Genomic DNA, 19,908 nt, shown 5'->3' with positions numbered 1-19,908 from the left:
AGCCTTACTTTAGCAAAAGTCAGTGAAGGTAAAAATACTATTTTTCCCTCTTAAATTGTACCTTGTTCACTGTGTAATATCATTCCTAAAAGACTGAGGAAAATTCCATGGATTATTGGTTTATATGTTGAATATTGGTTTATGTATTTCTTCAATGTTATCCTCTAACTTCTAGTAATTAAATACTTTTGATCATCATAAATATATGCAGTCATGTTTATAAGCCCTGGCTGAGAAATATAATTTCTGAGTGTTCCAGGTTGTGAAGCTTCAGACTGACTGTATCATATTGGAAGAACTTTGCTCTTCATACTCTCTGCCAATAACTGTAATTGATACCATAATTGTACCCCATCTCTTCTTTCAAAAATTAGCCATGTGCTTGCAAAACCTTTGTTTATATATACATATGTACATACACAGATATATGTATGTGTATAGCTAATTATATGTATGTATATAGCTAATTGACCTTTTGGTGCTCTCTTTGTTGCATTTGAAGTGGATCTATTTTTTAATCTTTTTTCTTTATAAAGCCTAGTGCCTGTCAGTTTATAGGTGTGTTAGATTAGTTCTTTGAGATCTGGCCATACCTGGGATACTGTGTCCAGTTTTGATTTCTCCCACAAAGAAAGACGTGGACAGGCTGGAGGTGGTCCAGAGAAGGGCAACAAAGATGATCAGAGGACTGGAAGCTGCCATAGGAGGACAGACTGAGAGAACTGGGTTTGTTCAGCCTTGAGAAAAGAAGGTTTAGAGGAGACCTTATCACCATTTTCCAGTATTTAAAGGGTGATTATTCCCTTTTAAAAGAAGTCACCTGGAAAAGAGGAGGGGTAATGTCTCCTAGTTGTTCCTGGGGACACTCCAATTGGTCACAAGACAATTTTTTACGAAGGGGAACAGTCATCCATTGGAATAATCTCCCCAGGGTAGTGCTGCATTCCCCAACATTGGACATTTGTAAGATTTGGCTGGGCAGGCTGCTGGACCATCTTGTCTAGAAAATGCTTTGCCAAGAAAGGTAGGACTGGCAGATTCTTGCTGTGCCTCCCAACCTGGCATTCTGTGATTCTCTGACTGTGCTCCACAATGAAGGCTTCTTTCACTTTGCATACCATACAGTGCAGTTCTTTCCTAATGATGTCTCCTGCAGCCTTACTAGTGATACAGGAAAGATAAGTTATCTTTCTGTGTCCTATACCAGGGCAAACAACAATAACAACAAAATTATAAAGCCACTGAACTCTAGTGATTTTTCATTTTGTCATAAAGATTGAGACTTATCACAATAAGATAAATACTTACCTTTTCTTAATTTAATTCATATTAATCACCACTGCTGTTTTACTACAGGCCGCCGGTGCAACCGGTAAAACAATTTGTGCTTTCATGTTATTAAAGGATCGATTCAGTTGGCCCCTAATCATCTTTTTATTTGAAGGACAAGAATCATCTTGGCATAAATAAAAAGTTCTTTCAGTCTAAGATAAGTTGGGGTAGGGAAACCAAAAAATAAACAGAACAAACCTGGGTAGATTTAGCTTCTTGAAAAACATCAGAAACCTCTGTGTGTGTGTGTGTGTTTTCAAATCAAACTCAGATTCTGTATGTCAGTTCCATTGTTCAAATCTTTATTATATGCGGATATTTCCTGTAATTTTTAATTAGCATTTCCTCTTTCCTTACTGTCTAAAGGGAATATGTGGTGCATATTCTTGTTTTAAAGGTTTTTTTGTGTGTCTTATACCTTGGAACATTTTCTCACTGAGACTGGATAGAACTCCTAGTTTATTCTGGTGAGATACTAAAAGACACTAATAGTGCTTGAAAGCTATCCTGTTCTCATCACATTGACTTAGAGTCCTGGATCCACTAACACAGGAATACTACAGGTTAAACTGTGTTTTGGGGGGATTTTTCCCCATTAAAATCTGTAGCAGATTCAAAGCCAAATAAGAGGAGAATTTTCATGTTTTGTAATTATAGATAGTACATAGTAATAACCAGCTGGTTGTTGATATAAAAGCACAACCTGTATATGCAAATGATGCTCTCTTGGCTGTAATTAGAGACAAGAGCTTTAAGAATGATGCAGCAATAGGCAGTATTTGCAGCAGGGATGGAGGAGGTGTGTCCCTGATGCAGACAAAAAGGACAGTAACAAAAGAAAATAGGCTCTCGAGTCAGCATTCTAAACTCCATTGTCACTGCAGTAGCAGCTGCGTGTGGAAATGAGGCAAATAGAATTTGAAATGAAGAACTGGAGAAGAAATTGCCACTTGCCTGCATGGATGGAGACAACTATTGGGCCTGATTGCCAATTAACTGCTCTGTTTTTTCTGACAGCTTTGATAACAGGTCAGAAATGTGGCAGGAGCTCACTTTGACCTACTTCATCTTTTGTGGTTGCTTAGCCATAGATGCTCTTCTGCACACAAAGAAATACCACAGGTGTACCAACAGTAGTTTGTATCTGTCTTATGTTGGATGTGGATGATTTCCAGCAGAGTCCAGTGAATTATCTTTAGATTGAAAAAGCCTTTCAGGCATAAGAAAGCAGGCTAGGACTACATAAATATTGTCAATTCATACTAAGCATATTTTTTTGATCCTAAAAAAAGGATCAAGGGTACTTCATCAGCATTAAAACAGTGTTTGTACCAACCCTGTCCTGGAGCAGCAGGAAATGGTTTATTGTAGGCGGAGACTACAGAAAATCTAAGTGTCATATGAGCACCCTCAGAGTACAGAGAAATGTTCTCTGGAAATGAAAATACCTTTGAATAGGTAGTCATAGTTCCAAGACCCAGATACCTCTGGAGGCTAAATCTTGTCAGAATTGCCTGTGCTCTGAGTCATCTTGGGTGGAGATGAGCCTGGGTGTGCAGGGTATTTATTGGATAGAAGGTCCCTGTTAGTGGACTGGAATTGTCTGTAATGTCTGACTAGTTAAGGTGGTGTCTCTGAATGTTCAAACTCTGTCTCTCCAGAATGCCTGAACCATGATTGCAGCACTTCTGCCATTTAATTGATAATTTACCCTGTCAGATATCATAGGCTATTTAAGGCTGTCTCTTTAGAGCAGTTATTAGCTTTCTTTTTCTGCTTCATTCGAGAACAGATGTTTCTACTGTGTAACTGAAATAATCAACATCTTTGGAAATCAAAGATTGCTATTTTATGAAACAGAATATGATGGAAAATCTGAACTAATAATTATAAAAGGGCAGAAATGAAACTAATTTTGTGCAACTTTGCAGGAATTTATAAGATCTGAGTCATGATAATAGTAAATAGTTAACTTTAATGGTGCCAGCAAAAATCCTGTTGTCTTTTATAGTTGCATAACTAAATATTTCACTTAGGATTTGTCATGCCATTTCTGTATTTCAGAGGAGTGTCATCTGTTTGGTTTTTGGTTTTTTTTTTTTTTTTTTTAATTTGGAGCTGTTTAAATTTCCTTAGTAGTTTGCATTTAAATGTTTTATTTTTTTCATCAATTTTTCCACAGTTCATTATTTCTTTAATTGCCACATCAGGTTCCTAGAGAAGGTACTTGCACTTCCAGAAATATCTGTCTGAATATATATCTTAATTTTTTTTCTTTTGATTATGGACACTGGTACATGCTATTAGTAAGCTTAGCAAAATGGGTAAGAAGGATTTTAGTACTTAAATAAGATCTAGTGACATGAAGGAAAAAGACTTAACTTACCACCCACACTCAGGGCCATATCCTGTGTGACCCACACGAGCAGTCCTAGTGAAGACACAGAAAATACTAACCCAAGTAAAGTAGACAAAAGCTATTTAAAACAACCCACTGTTGTTTAAGAACTCTGTTTATATAGCATTGTGGAAGAAAAAATTTCCACAAAAGGTGGGGAAGCCTTTCCTAAGGGCATCCAGCATGATTCATGCTAAAACTGATTGTTGAAGTCAGGTTTTCTTTTCTAGAGTCTTGTCCAGTGGGTAACAGTCCTGTTCTGCTGGTATGCATGGTTTTTGGGGAAGAAGCAGCTGCATTTAGCAGACCAGAATATGTTTATTGTGAGCATGGCCATTCTGGGAATATATTTTTTCTTGCTCTAAAGCAAAATCACTAAAGCAGAAGAAAAACTTGGGCAAGTTTAGAACATCTTTAATGAAAATATTTATGTGAGGTGGATTTTTGCCACTTTTGGCTTATATAGTAAAAGCAAAGATGAAACTTGGACGTTTAGGACAGGCACAACCCCTCCTGTAGCAGCCTGTGCTCCCTCTGTCTCCAGCCAGGTGCTGCTCAGAGCTCAGTGCAGGCAGGGTTGTGCTGCCCTGGGCTTGCTTTGTGTGTGCCAGTGGTGCACACGGTGGAAAATGACAAATGAAAATATAAACTTGGGTGTGGAGACAACTGCATGTGGCTTCTTTACAAAGCTGCACTTACTACCAATAAATCTGAATCATCCTGTTGTAGTAAAGCTTTGATAAGAGGCAAAATCTTTCGTGGGAGTTTATCAACCCTTGTGAAGGTGCCTTCAGTTTTGTTCTGCTTTTCTAAGAGGTCAGTAGAGAAAGGCTCCCACTGAGACTCTAATCTTTGCTCAGTAAAAGCCTTCATTCAGCTCTTTGACAGTGTTAGGAGACAGCAGAGTGTCACAAGAGTGGTAAGAGTTCAGGTGGTGCTACCTCCTGGAGTCGTGGAAAGGCTCCCCAGTGTTCACTGACAGATTGTGGGCAGGTCCTTGGAAGTGTCCCACTGAGGTTTATGTTGTGTAAATGTTGGAGTGCTCAGTGCTTTGCAGGACTAGATCCCAGCACTAAGCACTGCTTGGCAATGATACTGCATCTCACTCAGAAACTAATGTTTCCAAAAATTGTTTGTTGAAATGGGAGGAGATTTTAATGCTGGAAAACCACTCAAGCAGTGGAGGTAGGTTGCTGACCAGTGCTTATTCTATGCAAATGAAAACATCATATGTACGTAAACAGGTGCTACTATTGTGAATTTTCACTCACCATTGCAGTGAAAAGAATTGTTAGGTAGCTGATGTACTTTAAAGAGTTGTTTGTAACGTTTTAAGTGTGTCAGGCCTGGACGTGTCATTCAGGTCTGATACCTCATGTTGAATAGATCAGTAACTTATATGTGTCTGGAATTACAGCCTGCCTTATATCTTACCTTTATTGTTATTATTTTTTTTACCTTTATTGTTTATTGTTAGGTATTAGCAATTGAGGACAACACTTCTGCTGTCTGAAGATGGAGAACAACATAACTACTATCTCTCGTGAAGAGCTTGAAGAGCTACGAGAAGCATTTGGCAAAATAGGTATGTTTTAAATAAGGGAGTCAAAAGGGTGCCCTTATTTAGGGCAAAACTGTTGAGGATTTGTGGAAGAAATCTTTATGGATCACTTGGTTTTGATAGAACTGTATTTTCCCTCTGTATTGCCAGTAATATAAAAAAAGTAAAAATAATGTTTACATAGAGCCCCTTACTTACACTGGAACTACGTGTGTTCATTTCTTTCAACTTTAGCATTGAAAACAGATATGTTTTCTTGAAGGGTGGTGGTAGCATTTTATGTGTTATTTTTATGTATTGCTACATAATGGGATTCAAAATTCAGGTTTCTGAACTCCTTAATTTGGAAGAACTTTTGATTAAGCTTCAGGTGTTATATATTTTCATGTTAGGTTACTGACACTTGATTTTTGCTTTATTTGCATGCTTTGGTGAACTAATAATTTCATTTATTCAATCAGATTTTATGTTTTAAGAGAACTAAACTTGGAGTTTGGTTTTTTTTTTGATCTTTTGTTAATAAGATCAGCTTTGTTACACCAGTTTTAATAAATAACTACAGTTTTGTATGCTTGAGAAGATGTTTACAGATTAATCAGAGCACTCAGAAAGTGTAAGAAATTATATAGCAGCTAACCTTTTTTTTCCAGATTGCACTGCTGTTGTGAATGTTCATATCTGCTTTATTTCTTATTTTCTGCCATACTGAGGGGTGATGTGTAACTGTGCAGTTCAGGAAATCAAGCAACCATGTTTGTAATCAGTCATGATGGGGGGAACAGGATCATTTTAGGCAAGAACTCTTAAATATGAGGAGTCTTTACTTGGTAAAGAAACTATTGGGAAGCTGTATGTTAGAGATTTGGAGGACCATGAGTAGTGTGGAGAAGTGAAGAGGGAAGTATTCAGGTTCTGCCAATACTACAGTATCACGTGATGGCCAGTAGAGAGTCAGGAAGATTAAAATAAAGAAAACCTAACTCTACAATAAGTAATAGAACAATGAACCCATTGACTCAGGGTGTTGTTGAGACCAAACAAAGAATAGAAATTCTACAGGGAGTAAGATACATCCAGGGAAGATAATTCCTGAGTTGCTGTTAAACAATCATCAGGACACCTATAGCTCAAGTAGTTAATGTCCTGCAGGTGCTGGAATGACAGACCAAGGACAAGAGCACTACATACATGTGTCTGTCTGCTAAGAGATGTTAGCATAGGTAGAGACTCACTGGTGTTTTCTGACAGCTTTTCTATATGTTTGGTTTTTACCATCTGTATTCCTTCTTTTTCTCCATTCTCTGCCTGCATCTTTTCATACTTCTGCTTGAAGAATTGCCTATACTGCTCCTACTCATTGAATAGTATTTTTTTCCTTATGCTTTGTGTAAGACATAAAAATAAAGCATCATTAGTTTATTTTTTTCAAATTTCTAATGTCTTTATGGATAAAGTACTTGCAGCTAAATTGGTAAACTGAGAGAAGGCATTTATTTAACTCTCATCATGGAAACTTACCCTCAGTGAAAGATGAACCTAGAGAAATAAAATAGCTGGTAATCTGAGTGAGCTCATGAGCATGTCCTCTGATGGTTAGACCATCCCTGTTATTATGTATGGTCTTACATGTCTGCAAGCCAGGGGATGAATTAATGCATATGCAGACATCAAGTTTGTGCATTGATTTGTGAACTTTTGATAGTATCAAAACCACAAAAATTTTTTTTACCCTGTGTTTTTAGCCTTTTTTCTGCAGTGAAATGTGGCTGCTTTATGAAGCTGTACAGAAGCTACATAGTGTAGTATGGATTACAAAAAAAATTACTGTATAGCAATTAATTGTGGCTGGAGATCAAAGCATGTTTCTCTGCTTGCCCTTCTCTAATGAGAGGCATTCATGCACTCTGGTATTATTGACTGAGTTCTGATCCTAGATGCAGAGATATTTTGAACCAGTAAATGGGAAAAAAACCCCAAAAGTGGGAGCACCTTGACAAGTCAGAGAAGTGGCCACATCATCTGTTTCTGATTCATTGTGATGTTCTCTTACATTTCTTAAAAATATATCATTCATAGAGCTCTTCTAATCACAACATGCATCAGATTTGAGCTTACTGATTGCAAATGGTTTAATATTACAGTAAGCATGTATTAATTGTTGTCCCCTTGACTTGAATGTTTATAGATTATTTTGCTGGGAGTATTAAAAAAATAAGAAAATCTTGAATCTTCACTCTTTGCAAATTTGCTGTCTTGTTCTATCTGTGCTCTGGGGGCATAAGGCAGTTCCTGAGACACCATATAGCAAGATGGCACAAGTGGCACTAGATAATTGTGGCACTAGAGGCACTAGATAATTGTGCCTCTAATCCACAAGCATTCCTTCATACAAACTTATCTACATCAGAGAAAGAAACACTCATCTCCTAGAACTGTGTTTATCATGCTTCATTTATTCTTAACAGTTACCATACCTTACTATGAGTAGGCATGAGTTTACATGAGTATAACTTGTGCTTTCATTCTACAGATATTGACAACAGTGGCTATGTCAGTGATTACGAGCTTCAAGACCTGTTTAAAGAAGCAAGTCTGCCCTTGCCTGGTTACAAAGTCCGGGAGATTGTAGAAAAAATCATTTTAGTGACAGATAGCAACAAGGATGGGAAAATCAACTTTGAAGAATTTGTCTCTGTAAGACCTTCCCTTTGGATGTTCCTCAACTGTTTGATATCTATGGAGAATTAACTGCTACAACTAAGGGCTATTTTTATATATAACTATTATTTTGAATTTTCTGTGACAACCTAGAATATCCTATATAGTTATTTTCTAATTTTTATCTTTCACATTCCTATTTAATTTAATGATTCTGATTTCAGCAGCATGTGAAAGAGCAGTAGTTCCAATCAGTCTTGTTTTCTGTTTCCTCCAAGGTGGAGGGAGGAGTACATATTGTAGGAACTGTTGGGTCAGCCCTTGCTCTGACAAAAGAGCAGACAATTGGATACCAGCCTCTCAATGCTCTTAGTAGTGCTTCACTATGCTTAATCTCTATACTAATGGCTGTTTATTACTGGGAGTGAGGTACAAGTTTTTCCTTTCACTGGGCAGATTTCAAAGCTTTAGGCTTTTCTAATGAGAATTGCTCACTGGTGTGCTTTAAAAGAAACAAGAATTTACCAGGCTGTTGGTTGTGGATACTTGGGGATGATGATGTTATGTTTTGAAGTTAGACTACTGCTGCTAATTGCACAAGGTTGCTTGTTGAATTAGGGATTGGTCTTTCTTTCTGAGATTCTAAACATGCAAATATTTGCTTCCAGGTATTAACTGTGTCTTATACTTCATTGTCAGTCCGAGACCTTTGCAGTATTTGGGCAAACCTAGGACATACTAATATATTCAATGTGGTTTACATTGCAGGCAGGTGGAACATGATATTAGCTTGATAAAGGAAGGACATGTTTAACTGTCATGTTAGAACCTTTTACATGCAAAGCATGTGGGGAAATAAGTGGGAAAATTATACTATCATCATCAAAAATGTGTATCTCTTTAGTTGTGTTCTTCAGTTTACCAGAATATCTATGGAAAAATTATGTATGTCTATTTTTTTAGATAGAATGGCTTAATAGAGGTATTCACTGTGAAATAATATGTTAGATATCCAGTATAGATATAGATATACAAACAGTAATTATTTCTTTTTAGAACAGAAGTCATAAATATCAAATTAGTCAGATTAACTACTGACTCTAGACTACTTAGATGATTTAACCATTATTTGAAGGTACAACCAATCAAAAAATGCTTTCTGTTTTTTTAATTTAAGATAATTCAGGAATTGAAAAGCAAAGATGTTAGCAAATCCTTCCGAAAATCAATAAACAAAAAGCAAGGTATTACAGCAATTGGAGGAACATCAGCAATATCTAGTGAGGGGACACAGCACTCTTATTCAGGTAAGAAATAATTAAACATGGGCAAATTTTCCATGGAGGAAGACTCTTTGAATTTGCACTACAGATAAAACAGAGCCTAACTGGAAACTGTTGGCAGTAAAAGCAAATTCACACAGCGAAAGCATGTGGAGATAGACAAAGTGAGTGTGGGTGATAGTTTATTAGCTCTGTTCAGTTGTTGCTTAGTTTCACTCCTAGTTGCACTTGGAGGCAAGTTGGGCATCTGTGTGAGAGCAAAAGAGGAAAACAAGCACTGGTATCTTGTTGGGGAGGAAATAGCCCCTTTGGCATACTTCTAGTAAAGCTAGTCAAGTTTTTGCCTTCATTATATGTTAGTGGACCCTTATTCCTATATTCATATAAAAAAAGAATGAATCCTCATTTTAATTTCCAGAGTGTTAACTAACATGAACTAAAACCCCACTAACAAATACCACATATCCTTTCTGGATGGACTTCCCTCCTCATCTGTCTCTGCATTACAGAATTGTTCAGTCATACATGGCTTTTGCATAGACTATCTCACACTGAAGAAGCTGCTTTTAATATTTGATCTGTTTCTTTCTACCTCCCCCTGCTGCATGTAATTTAAGTTGGTAATTGTGCCTAATTGCATTGCAGCTCCTAGCCAGAGTGTGAACTACCTTCTAGGATCATATTGCAATCAGCAATATTGCAACTTTTTTGATTGACTTAAGTCTGGAATTTATGTCGTTCCAGATTGTGTTACGGTTCTGTATATGAGGAAGATTTACTCTGATTAACCAAAGGTGGCAATATCCTCTTTTTCAGTAGGATTCCAGCACCAGCTATACCTTCTACATCCTTAAAGCAGGGGATATGCTCCATCCCAAAGGATGCCTGTAGGGCATCAGAGGTGATTCTTTAGATGCAGTTTTATTTTTGGTGGAGAGGAACAAACCCTACTAGAGCACAATTCACCTGGCCTGGCCTCACCCAGCATCTGATTTATGATGAGGTGAAGCGTGCTCTGGAATTTCACATCGTTTCCCATTTACAATGAAAGAAGTGTAATGAGTCAGGTGCTTCTTGAGGTGGAGTGAGTGACACCTGTATTCTTTGGGAATTTGGATACTGAGACTTGATTGACTGTTATCTAAATAAGTTTTCTTAGATACATTGTAATAAATTATGCACTGAATATGAAAGAGAATTTAAAACTGAGATATTAAATATCTTAATTTTCTCAAAGCTAAAGACAGCTCAGCAGTTGAGATCAGTCTCAAAAGGCTGCCAGTCTCTGAAGTCCAGCAGAAGGCTGAATGAAACACTGCATTTTAAGCAAACAGTGCATGGAGTGAGATGTTGCATATTTCAGATGAGACATTTTCCCCTCTTCTTTGTAATTGCTGAGAAACCAAATTTGAAGTCAGTCTTGAGGACACCTTCTCTAAGATGTTCCTATGATATTCATGTTATCCTTCAGAAAATCACCAGATACTTAGAGGGTGCAATGGGAGAAAGGCCACAGGTGTTCTCTGTCATTGGTCTGATTTTTTTAATAACTGACCTCTGTGAAATTAAGGGGCTTTGTTTGCTGTTACTAGTATGTCTTCATGAAAATGTTAATCTTTTATTTTAATGCTGTCTTTCTTTTCAGAGGAAGAAAAAGTTGCTTTTGTTAATTGGATAAATAAAGCTCTACAAGATGACCCAGACTGTAAGCACCTCCTACCCATGAACCCATCAGATGCCAGTCTGTTCAAATCCCTTGCAGATGGCATCCTTCTTTGGTGAGTACAAGGCTATGAGAAAGAAAAGAAATTATTCTCAAAGGTTAAATGCTGATCACAGTGACATGAATTAGAAAACTTTAGACAGGTGTTAGGATCAAGACCCCACTCTAAAATATTTCATTTGTTTGCCCATAGTAATGTGATTTTTTTAGCATATTTTCTATATGACTCTGTGTATATGTTATAGAAGTAGTTTTATACATGCCAGATATGTGCAGGCTATTTATAAAGGAGATGATTAAACAGTTCATACATTCATTACTTGAAATAATTAAAAAACTTGACTATTTTAAATATTTTTAAAAGTTGCTACTTATAGTCTTTAAATCATGGGGTATCAAGAACAGAAATCTGAATTAAATCCATGGCAAAACAGAGAGCATATAGTAGGTCCCTTAACTTTAGTCAGCTGTAACTTTCTAGTTCAAGTGGATTACTAGTACTTACACACCATGGTAACAAGGGATTAGCTGTTAGTGTTGATGTGAATTAGTCTTTGAGATCCACGTAGATACAAGGTACTGCAGAAATGCAGTGCAGAAATATGCTGATTATACTACAGTCTTTCAGTAGAGACCATGAATGAATGTGCAGTTATTTAATGGGGGAGAGGAGATTCAGACAATGGTCTTTTTTTTTTTTCTTGTCAGAAATGTTTGCAGCTATTTGATTATATTATTTATAACCAAATAATATATTTTCTGAGAAATGGAAGTTTGAATAAACTCTTGACTTTTCTTTCTTAGCAAAATGATCAACTTTTCACAACCAGATACAATTGATGAAAGGGCTATTAATAAGAAAAAACTCACTCCTTTCACTATTTCTGTAAGTACTGCGTGGATAGGAACTTGCCACTAATGAAAAAGTAAAGTATTTTTCTGTTTTAATGGCATTTCTCCTAGTGGAGGAAAAAAATTTTTAAAATCATATGTAATAAAAAAATCCTGAAGCATGGGATGGTATTTTCTAATAAACTCTACTGGATTCTCCTATTTCTTAGATGATTTACAGAAAAACTAGTTTTTTCTTGTTTTTCTAATTCTTTCCCTACTAGCTATTTTTGTTTTGCCTTACTGAGTACCTGAAGAAAATAATTTTAGACTTTGAGTGGATAGCCAAGTTATATTTTAGCCATGCAGAAAGTGTCTGCATGGCTGTATATTCTTATATTTTAGCCATGCAGAAAGTGTCTGCATGGCTGTATATTCTGTGATAGGATGATGCACTTTGAAACTGGAGAGTAGCTTTGACAGAGGATGAGGAGATCTGTTTTAATTGTGTATGATGCCATGGAAAAGTTTGACAGAAACAGTTTTTAAGAACTTAATTTGGGTTTAAGAAAACAGGTCTGGAAAGGGAAGTGGATCCATAAGTTACAGAGCTAATGAGAAAAAACTGCTGATAAAACCTCAGTTAAATGGCAGACTTCATTTTAGGCAGTGGTGTTAAAATATGAAAAGTTAAACCACACTATGTTCTAAATCCTCCACGTGGGTTTTGTAATCGCTATTCATTTTAAAAAGATTTGTCAGCAAAGATGTTACTGCATGTGTTTATGTTGCCTCTGTAGATAGTGAAATATTGCATGACAAAATAGTAAGACTGAGAGCTGCCAGCTGTTTTTTCTTGGAATCTTTGTCAATATCTCTGACAATCACTAGCTTTACTTTGAGTGTCAGGGTTTTGAATTGTCGTGATTTTTTATGCTCTTCATTCAATTACAGTTTCAATTGCTTGAATAAATGTGTAAGGTTTAAGATGGGATGACAGGGATGTCAGTAGTATCCTGCACAGGACTCCATGCAGGATTTCCATATGAACATGTTTTTCAGGATCAAACCTCTGCTGTTTATACAAATCAATGCAATGCATATGCAGTGCATGCTGGGCAGCATTGTTTAATTTGTATAACTGATACTTAGGAATGGCAAAAAATGTTTTGAATAAAGTATTTCTCAGTAATCCCAGCTGCAGAAGGTGGCCCGCAATTTTTTGGTGGGTCTATATTAAACACTGTCATTGTTCTCATTAAATTTTAGTAAGATGCAAGGTAGTTCACAAAAAACCTCCAGAGTGCAGTTTTCCATTGGAAGCCATTGAACTAATGCATTATTTCTTCCAAGCTTAATATGAACAATTTTACTAAAAAATACAATCTCTCAAGTTGGTTAAATGATGATATTCCAAATAGGAAAACCTAAACCTGGCTCTGAACTCAGCATCTGCCATTGGCTGCACAGTTGTCAATATTGGATCACAAGATTTGCAAGAAGGAAAACCACATTTGGTATTAGGACTCTTGTGGCAGATCATTAAAGTTGGCCTTTTTGCTGATATTGAGATCTCCAGAAATGAAGGTAAGAGTAATGCCAGGTATAGCAATGCCAGTCACTTGAAATTAGCTCAGACTCCAATAGCAGTGATTTCAGCTTTCTTTCAAACTTGCTTTTAGCTCTTATTACCTTGCTAAATGAAGGGGAAGAGCTGGATCAGTTAATGAAGCTCTCCCCAGAAGACCTCTTGCTGCGCTGGGTGAATTACCATCTGGCCAATGCAGGCTGGCAGAAAATCAGTAACTTCAGCCAAGACATTAAGGTATGTAGTTATTTCTTCTCATAATTGAACACAGTAGTGTGTTGGAAAAAAATTGTCACATCAGGAGAATTTAGATACAATAGTAATCTGCTTTATCTGACTGCAGGTTTATCCTGCATTTTTCAACATTGAAAGAGCATTATTTTGATCTCTTCTATCCTATTTAGTTGCTCATCCCCTGTATTATCATATCACAGTGCAAAGTGAACATTTCCAACAAGCTGATAGTCAGGGAAGTTCTAATGTTGTTAAATGTCTATTAGAGTTATTTAGGATCATTTGCACCACATTACTAGCTGCCTAATAACTGCCAGTCACTGCTTTGCTGGTGTGTCAGCTGACTGCCACGGGGGCTGAAAGGTTCCTTGGGGCAGGGGGCAGAGCTGCATAATTCTCTCTTCAGTCATTCTGCAAAGGCAGGCAGAGCATTGTAGTAGCCCAGCTGAGGAGAGAACACAGCAACTTTTTAAAACTAAAAGCAAAGGAGGAAGACTCCCTTAAGGTGGTTAGACCTCCTTTCACTGGAGAAAACCAAGTCCTTAATGGTTTTTGGCTATCTGCTGCACCACTCAGCAAGTTACATCATTTCAAATGCAGCCAAGAAGGCTGTTATTAAAGCAGACTGTAACTAGGGTTTTATATGAAAACTGCTACTATGGTAAAAAAATTATATGGTGCTTAAGAGAAGTAGTAAATACTTCTAGAACTAGTAGGGGTTTATTTTTTCTTCTAGTTTGTTACTGCAAAACTGATCTTTTTTGTGGGTGACCACATAAATTTGCCCTGAATATCTTAATTACAACAGTTAATATTCAGCAGAATAAATTTAACTAGCATTGTCCACAATAATTAGCAGATATTCCTTTTCTCTGTCATCTGGCTAAATAAGTTCTATGTGAAACAAGGTAGTAAAATAGCTGTATGACCTCATCCATATTTACTGAAAGTAGGGTGCTGTATATTTGACTTCTATGGCTTTTGGATTGGACTGTTAAAGTAATAAATATCTAGGAAAGGCTACATACTTGCCGCTTTTTTTATTTATTATTACACTGTTTGTTTTAGGATTCAAGAGCATACTACCATCTGTTAAATCAGATTGCACCCAAAGGAGATGACCTTGAACAACTGCCCATTAAAATTGACTTCACAGGATTTCATGTAAGTATCGAGAAATGTAAAAATAGACTGGAATTATCTGAGACCTCTGTGTATGTATCCAACATTCTGGTTACCAGGTTATCCCTGAATCCTCTTCTGTTTCCTAAGGCGTGCAAAAACTCAGCCAGATTCCTGTGTTACAAAAGCTTAAATGAGCAAAACTTAAAGTTCTACAGTGCTGCTGAAACAGGATAATGCATCCTGCAGTCTAAAGTTTGGAGCTGTGTTTCACTTGGAGTTGTGTATATTGTTGGGTCATCCAACACGAATATTAGAGCATCCGGCTCAGTTCTCCTGTTCTGGAATTCAGACAAGGAAGAAAAGACTTCACAAACCATTGTTCCTTCCTCTAACCAAATAGCATTTAGAAATAACATGTGAGCCCTTCCAATAACCAGCAGCAAAGTGTGGCATCCATCAAGCTTTAAGTTGTAAAGGGACAGAGGGTCTAAAGCCAGCCTACACTGATGTGGAAACACTTGTCTAAGCTGCTTCATAATGCCTGTTGGAAGGATTATTCTGGGAGTGCATTTGCTGCAAAGTTGAACTGCGTTCCTGAGATACCTATATATCAATCAGAATCTACAGTAGAATCTCATTATTCATTTTAATCGTGAAACCCATGCGCAAGATTGTTTTCTTACATGCTTTAGTTCTCTTAAATTCTTTGTTTGCTTTGTTTGCTCTTCTTTGGGATTTTTTGAGAGTGAGAAAGAGTAGAAGTAAATTTTTTCCATGTAATTTCCTACAGTTCATATGATCACATTTTTGTAGTGAACCAGTATATTACTAATAAAGACTAACGAACAAAACATAAGTTGCCAACCTACAATGATTCAGAGAAAAAAATGTTAAAAGGACAGCAAGTTGGAAGCATTCAGACTCTTACTGATGGTTTTGGGCATCATCTGGAATTACTTGAGAATATCAGTTTGAAGCAGTGATGGTAAACCTTTGGTACATGTAGGAGGATATGCAATATGGGAATCAACAGCCTGGAAATGGAAATAGAATCTCTACACTCCTGGCTGCTGTTGCTGTGCTTCATGAGGAATGCTGTGCTGACAGCCACAGAAGTGAAGGACAGTAGAAGGCAGGGGGGAATTGTCATGGGCTGTAAGAACTAGCTCAGGCATGGGCAGAATGAGGGAGGGAACTGACATGGGTCATTTAAAGATTTCCCTACCTGATGATTCAGTAAAATCTAGTACTAGACTTAACTGTAAATTAACTTTTGTTTGTTTTTCTTTTTAGGATAAAAATGACTTGAGGAGGGCTGAATACATGCTCCAACAGGCAGATAAACTGGGCTGCAGACAGTTTGTAACTCCAGCTGATGTGGTTGCAGGCAACCCTAAGCTCAATTTGGCTTTCGTTGCAAATCTCTTTAACACATATCCAGCCCTGCACAAGCCTGAAAATTCATCTTATGATCTGAATTTATTAGAAGGTACTCAACTTTCTAACCATATGGAAGAGAAGAATATTAGTAGATTCTACTTAGGTATTCCTTCTAGGATGTGATGTAGGATCCCTGTGTGCTGATGCCTGTGTTTACTTACTAGCAGCCAATACAAGCCTTAATAGAAAACCCCAGTAGTGTCTCTGTTGTTCACTTGTGTTAGCCTGACCAAATGGTCATTCCTGAATAACATTCTGTCATCCATTTGCAGGAGCAAAAACTGTCCTCCTACTTTCCTTTCAGTTTCCTGCGCTTCTTTCCATGCTGTTTATATTTGAGCTGATGTACAAATTCTAGCTTTTCTTTGAAGTGCTATATTATGCAACTGTAATAATATTTAAAAGTATTTTTCACATAGTGCATTTATATATGTGTGTGTATGTTTGTAGCCTTTTAAAGTAGGAAACTTTTTTTTTTTTTTTAAGGCTTCTGTATCAGCAGTCTGTATTAATCTATTGCATCAACAGCCTGTGTAGATCCTGTCATAGCAGGGAATTTGGCCTTTAACTCTATGGTTCAGATCTCTAATGCCAGACATAAAGGGATAATGGGTAACAATCTTTGGCTGTTGCCCTTGCTGTGGACCAGCTAATCTAGGATAATGGAATGGCTCCTGCCAGTGTATTTCACAGTTGTTCACTGATCTCAAAGGAGTGTGAGAATCAGGGGTGCTGCACTCGGGAGAATCATCAGCAATGTTCACATAGTCCTCTGCACTGCCTTCTCGTGCCTTCCTCTTACTGTTCCTATCAGGTTTCCTTTCCATCTAGGTGAGTCCATCTTCCTTTGCTCCTGTTTTTTCATGATTTGTCTGTGCTGCTGCATCCCTCTGGCATAAATCTTGTATCCCTCAGAGCATTCCTGTTCCAGGCTTCTTGCTCTTCTAGCTTCAGCTGGGTGCCAGCTGTGATAGAGGTTGTAGGGCACAGGACGTTGTCTTCCCTTTTCAGCTGTGATATCCCCAGTCACTGCAGTCCCTGCTGGCCAGGACAAATGACTGAAGGAAAGGTCTGCTCTTCCTCTGCTTCAGTTTTATTAGAAATGTCAGCTCTTGGAAATGTATACAGGAGCTGTGTGGAGGTGGAATATGTTCAGTTCAGCTTCTCTGCTCTGAAGATAAAATTGCTGGTGTGGTTTGAAATACTGACAACTTGGTTAAATTTGGAAGAGTTTCCAATGGCATGGGAAAAAACAGTTGAATTAGTTTCTAGACTTTCCTGGAACATTTAGATGGAGATGAAAGTCTCAGCCAAACCAGTTTAAAAAGTTACAATCAACTGATTCCTAGACTATGATTTTGTAATTATAAATACTGGCCAAATTAAACTTACTATTTACAGTATTTATTTTAGAGATGGATAATCATGCCAATGTTATCTGTTCAAAGAAAAGTAGATGACTCCTTTTCACCCTCAAATAATAATCCCCGAGGTGTCAAGTAGATCTAAACCATCAAAATAGTTATTTCAGCCCAAAGACAATGTTGTTATTTTTTTTCCTGTTAATGTATTGTTTGTTTTCCATTAAGTCCTGTGTTTTTACTGATGTTTTCTCAAGCTAGTGATATAAAATATGATATTGATTTCTTTATAGTTTCATCATAGATTGTCTGTTGAAATCTGACTCATAATTTATAATGCTTTCCTGTTTTGCTTCATGAAATGCAGATTTGACCCCTCCTAATGTAGGTACTGTATTTAGTACTTTTCTGTACTCCATAAAAGTGTTTATTCTGCAATTTTTCGTTCTTTTTTTTCCCTATTGTTTAATCATCCCTGTCCTTTTCTGGTTGATTTTTTTTGCATTGTTCTTACATTTTTCTATTGTTTTAATATGCCATCATAAGTAAAAGAGAAGGAAAAAACCGCACAGCATATAAAATGAGGGCAAGAGTTGCAGTAAGCCAAATGCCATACAGGTGTTTTGGAGGGTTTAGCCAGTAAGGGCTTTCCATGAACTGAGATGTCAAGCTGTAGGTATGTGTGGATGAGTAGAGCTTCCTGAAAGTTTTTTCCTGCAAAAATTCCATCTTTTCAGAGACTGTTCCACCTGGTCAGCATGGTGTGGCTGTCCTCTTTGGTTTAAGACAGTTAATGCTGTGCATAAACTGACATCTGCCCTGATAATATGTCTGGTGGTGTGCACTGAAATATGGAGAGCATGTCTCTCAGGAATACTGGCATAGCAAAATGAACATTTGCTATTGTGTGGGGGTGGAGAGGGCAGTCCTGACCTCAGTTCTTGCACCACCTTTGCTGCTGATCCTCGCTTGTGGGGAAAGCAGCAATTTGGAGTCAAAGTCAGGAAGAAAGCTGAGTTCCTGGGGGGAGGAAGAGGAGGGACTTGTGTCCACCCACTTTTCCTCCAGTGTAGAGGAAATGTCCTGTGCTGTTGCTTAGATTACTGGCAGCCTTCATGGCTGTCACCACATGAGGGTTAAGTACTCCCACTCAGGCTGGCTGAAGTTTGGGTGCAACTGTATCTTGAGCTCAGTTGTGTTCCAGAGATAATTTTAGATTTATTCCGAGCTCTTTGGATTTTTCATCCCTTCCCTATGGCTACTCTCCACTCAGTTCCACAGTGTAATGATCTCAAAAAAGAGATGGCAATAAATATAAAGGATACTACCAAATTTGCTCCTCTCTCTTTTGTGTAGCTCTGCCCCCTTTCTGCAGTTTTCCAATGATTTTGGCTATCTGCTGCACCACTCAGCAGAAGATATGCTCCTGATAGGATCACAAGGTATATTTTGAATAAAAGAATAGAGAGAAAAAACTGGTCAGTTCTCAGCCATCTGGAAAACTTATGAGCACTCATGTATTGCATGATAAAGGGATTTGTTTAGAGTGGCATATTAAATATCGTATGCTGGGTTTCGTTCCTGGACTCCCACTTTCCAAAAGGGTCCTGCCCAGCTTGCATGCTCTTGCTCCTGCTTGGCTACTTTGGATTCTCCTGACAATGTTAAGCACTATTTTAAAATCCTCAGTCTGAGTGCAGTTGCTGAGTATCTGTTTTTGTGGCTATGCTGTTTAGTAAGAGTTCCTAAATAACCTTGGTACTGTCTTTGTAATGGGCAAGTGTTCCTAAAATCACTTTGCAGTCAGTATTTCAGGTACTGCAAATCAACTCAAAGCTCAGTAACCATAAAATCATTTTAAAAGCACAAGGCACTTGCTTCAAAATATTATAATCTCAAAGGTATTCTTTATAAACCTAAATTATATATAATTCTTGAGTTATGATTGTTTTTAAATGGAAAAATTCATATTTTAATAACTTTGTCACAAAGTGTAATTGGTCTTTTAAATTGTAATGTGGCAAGAAACAAAGCTCTGTGATCTTGCAGAATAGTACTTTTCTTTGTTTCTTCTCTGTTTCATCAGTGGCTCTGTGATTATTTTTACAAGTAAATATTTGAAACAAACACTAATTTGAATTGCATATGAAAAAAATAATTTAGAAAATGTATCAGTAAGATGAATATTAACTATTTCATAATAATTGGAAAGGAAAGAATGTGGTAAGGTGGCTGAAACTTTAAAAATAAAATTTACTCTGTTAGAAACTGTAAACTACAGCTGAAATTTCTGAAGTCCAGAGCTTTTTGTATAAAGGGTGAGAGACCCAGATTAAAATGGTAGCTTCTGTCTAAAAATCAATGTTATGACATA

General features: G+C 37.2%; 1 protein-coding gene across 5 annotated transcripts in view; it reads left to right on the top strand.

Moving 5' to 3' along the window:
• Positions 1 to 19,908, top strand: part of PLS1 (plastin 1) — a 41,959-nt gene that overhangs the window by 14,081 nt on the left and 7,970 nt on the right. For 4 of the 5 annotated variants that reach the window (XM_050978028.1, XM_050978027.1, XM_050978031.1 and 1 more), the window contains exons 2-10: positions 5,208 to 5,315; positions 7,822 to 7,985; positions 9,127 to 9,256; positions 10,878 to 11,010; positions 11,760 to 11,841; positions 13,208 to 13,373; positions 13,469 to 13,611; positions 14,677 to 14,772; positions 16,027 to 16,222. In XM_050978028.1, the coding sequence (XP_050833985.1) occupies positions 5,246 to 5,315; positions 7,822 to 7,985; positions 9,127 to 9,256; positions 10,878 to 11,010; positions 11,760 to 11,841; positions 13,208 to 13,373; positions 13,469 to 13,611; positions 14,677 to 14,772; positions 16,027 to 16,222 (1,180 nt within the window). In that variant the 5' untranslated portion in view covers positions 5,208 to 5,245. Of the gene's footprint in view, positions 1 to 888; positions 1,025 to 5,207; positions 5,316 to 7,821; positions 7,986 to 9,126; positions 9,257 to 10,877; positions 11,011 to 11,759; positions 11,842 to 13,207; positions 13,374 to 13,468; positions 13,612 to 14,676; positions 14,773 to 16,026; positions 16,223 to 19,908 lie in introns of those variants that run through there. The other variant, XM_050978030.1, reaches the window with a different exon arrangement.

Source organism: Serinus canaria, chromosome 9 (genome assembly GCF_022539315.1).
Source record: "Serinus canaria isolate serCan28SL12 chromosome 9, serCan2020, whole genome shotgun sequence".
NCBI classification, from domain to species: Eukaryota; Metazoa; Chordata; class Aves; order Passeriformes; family Fringillidae; genus Serinus; species Serinus canaria.
The sequence above is the reverse complement of the archived record's forward strand: the minus strand, read 5'-3'. Positions and strand labels throughout refer to the sequence as shown.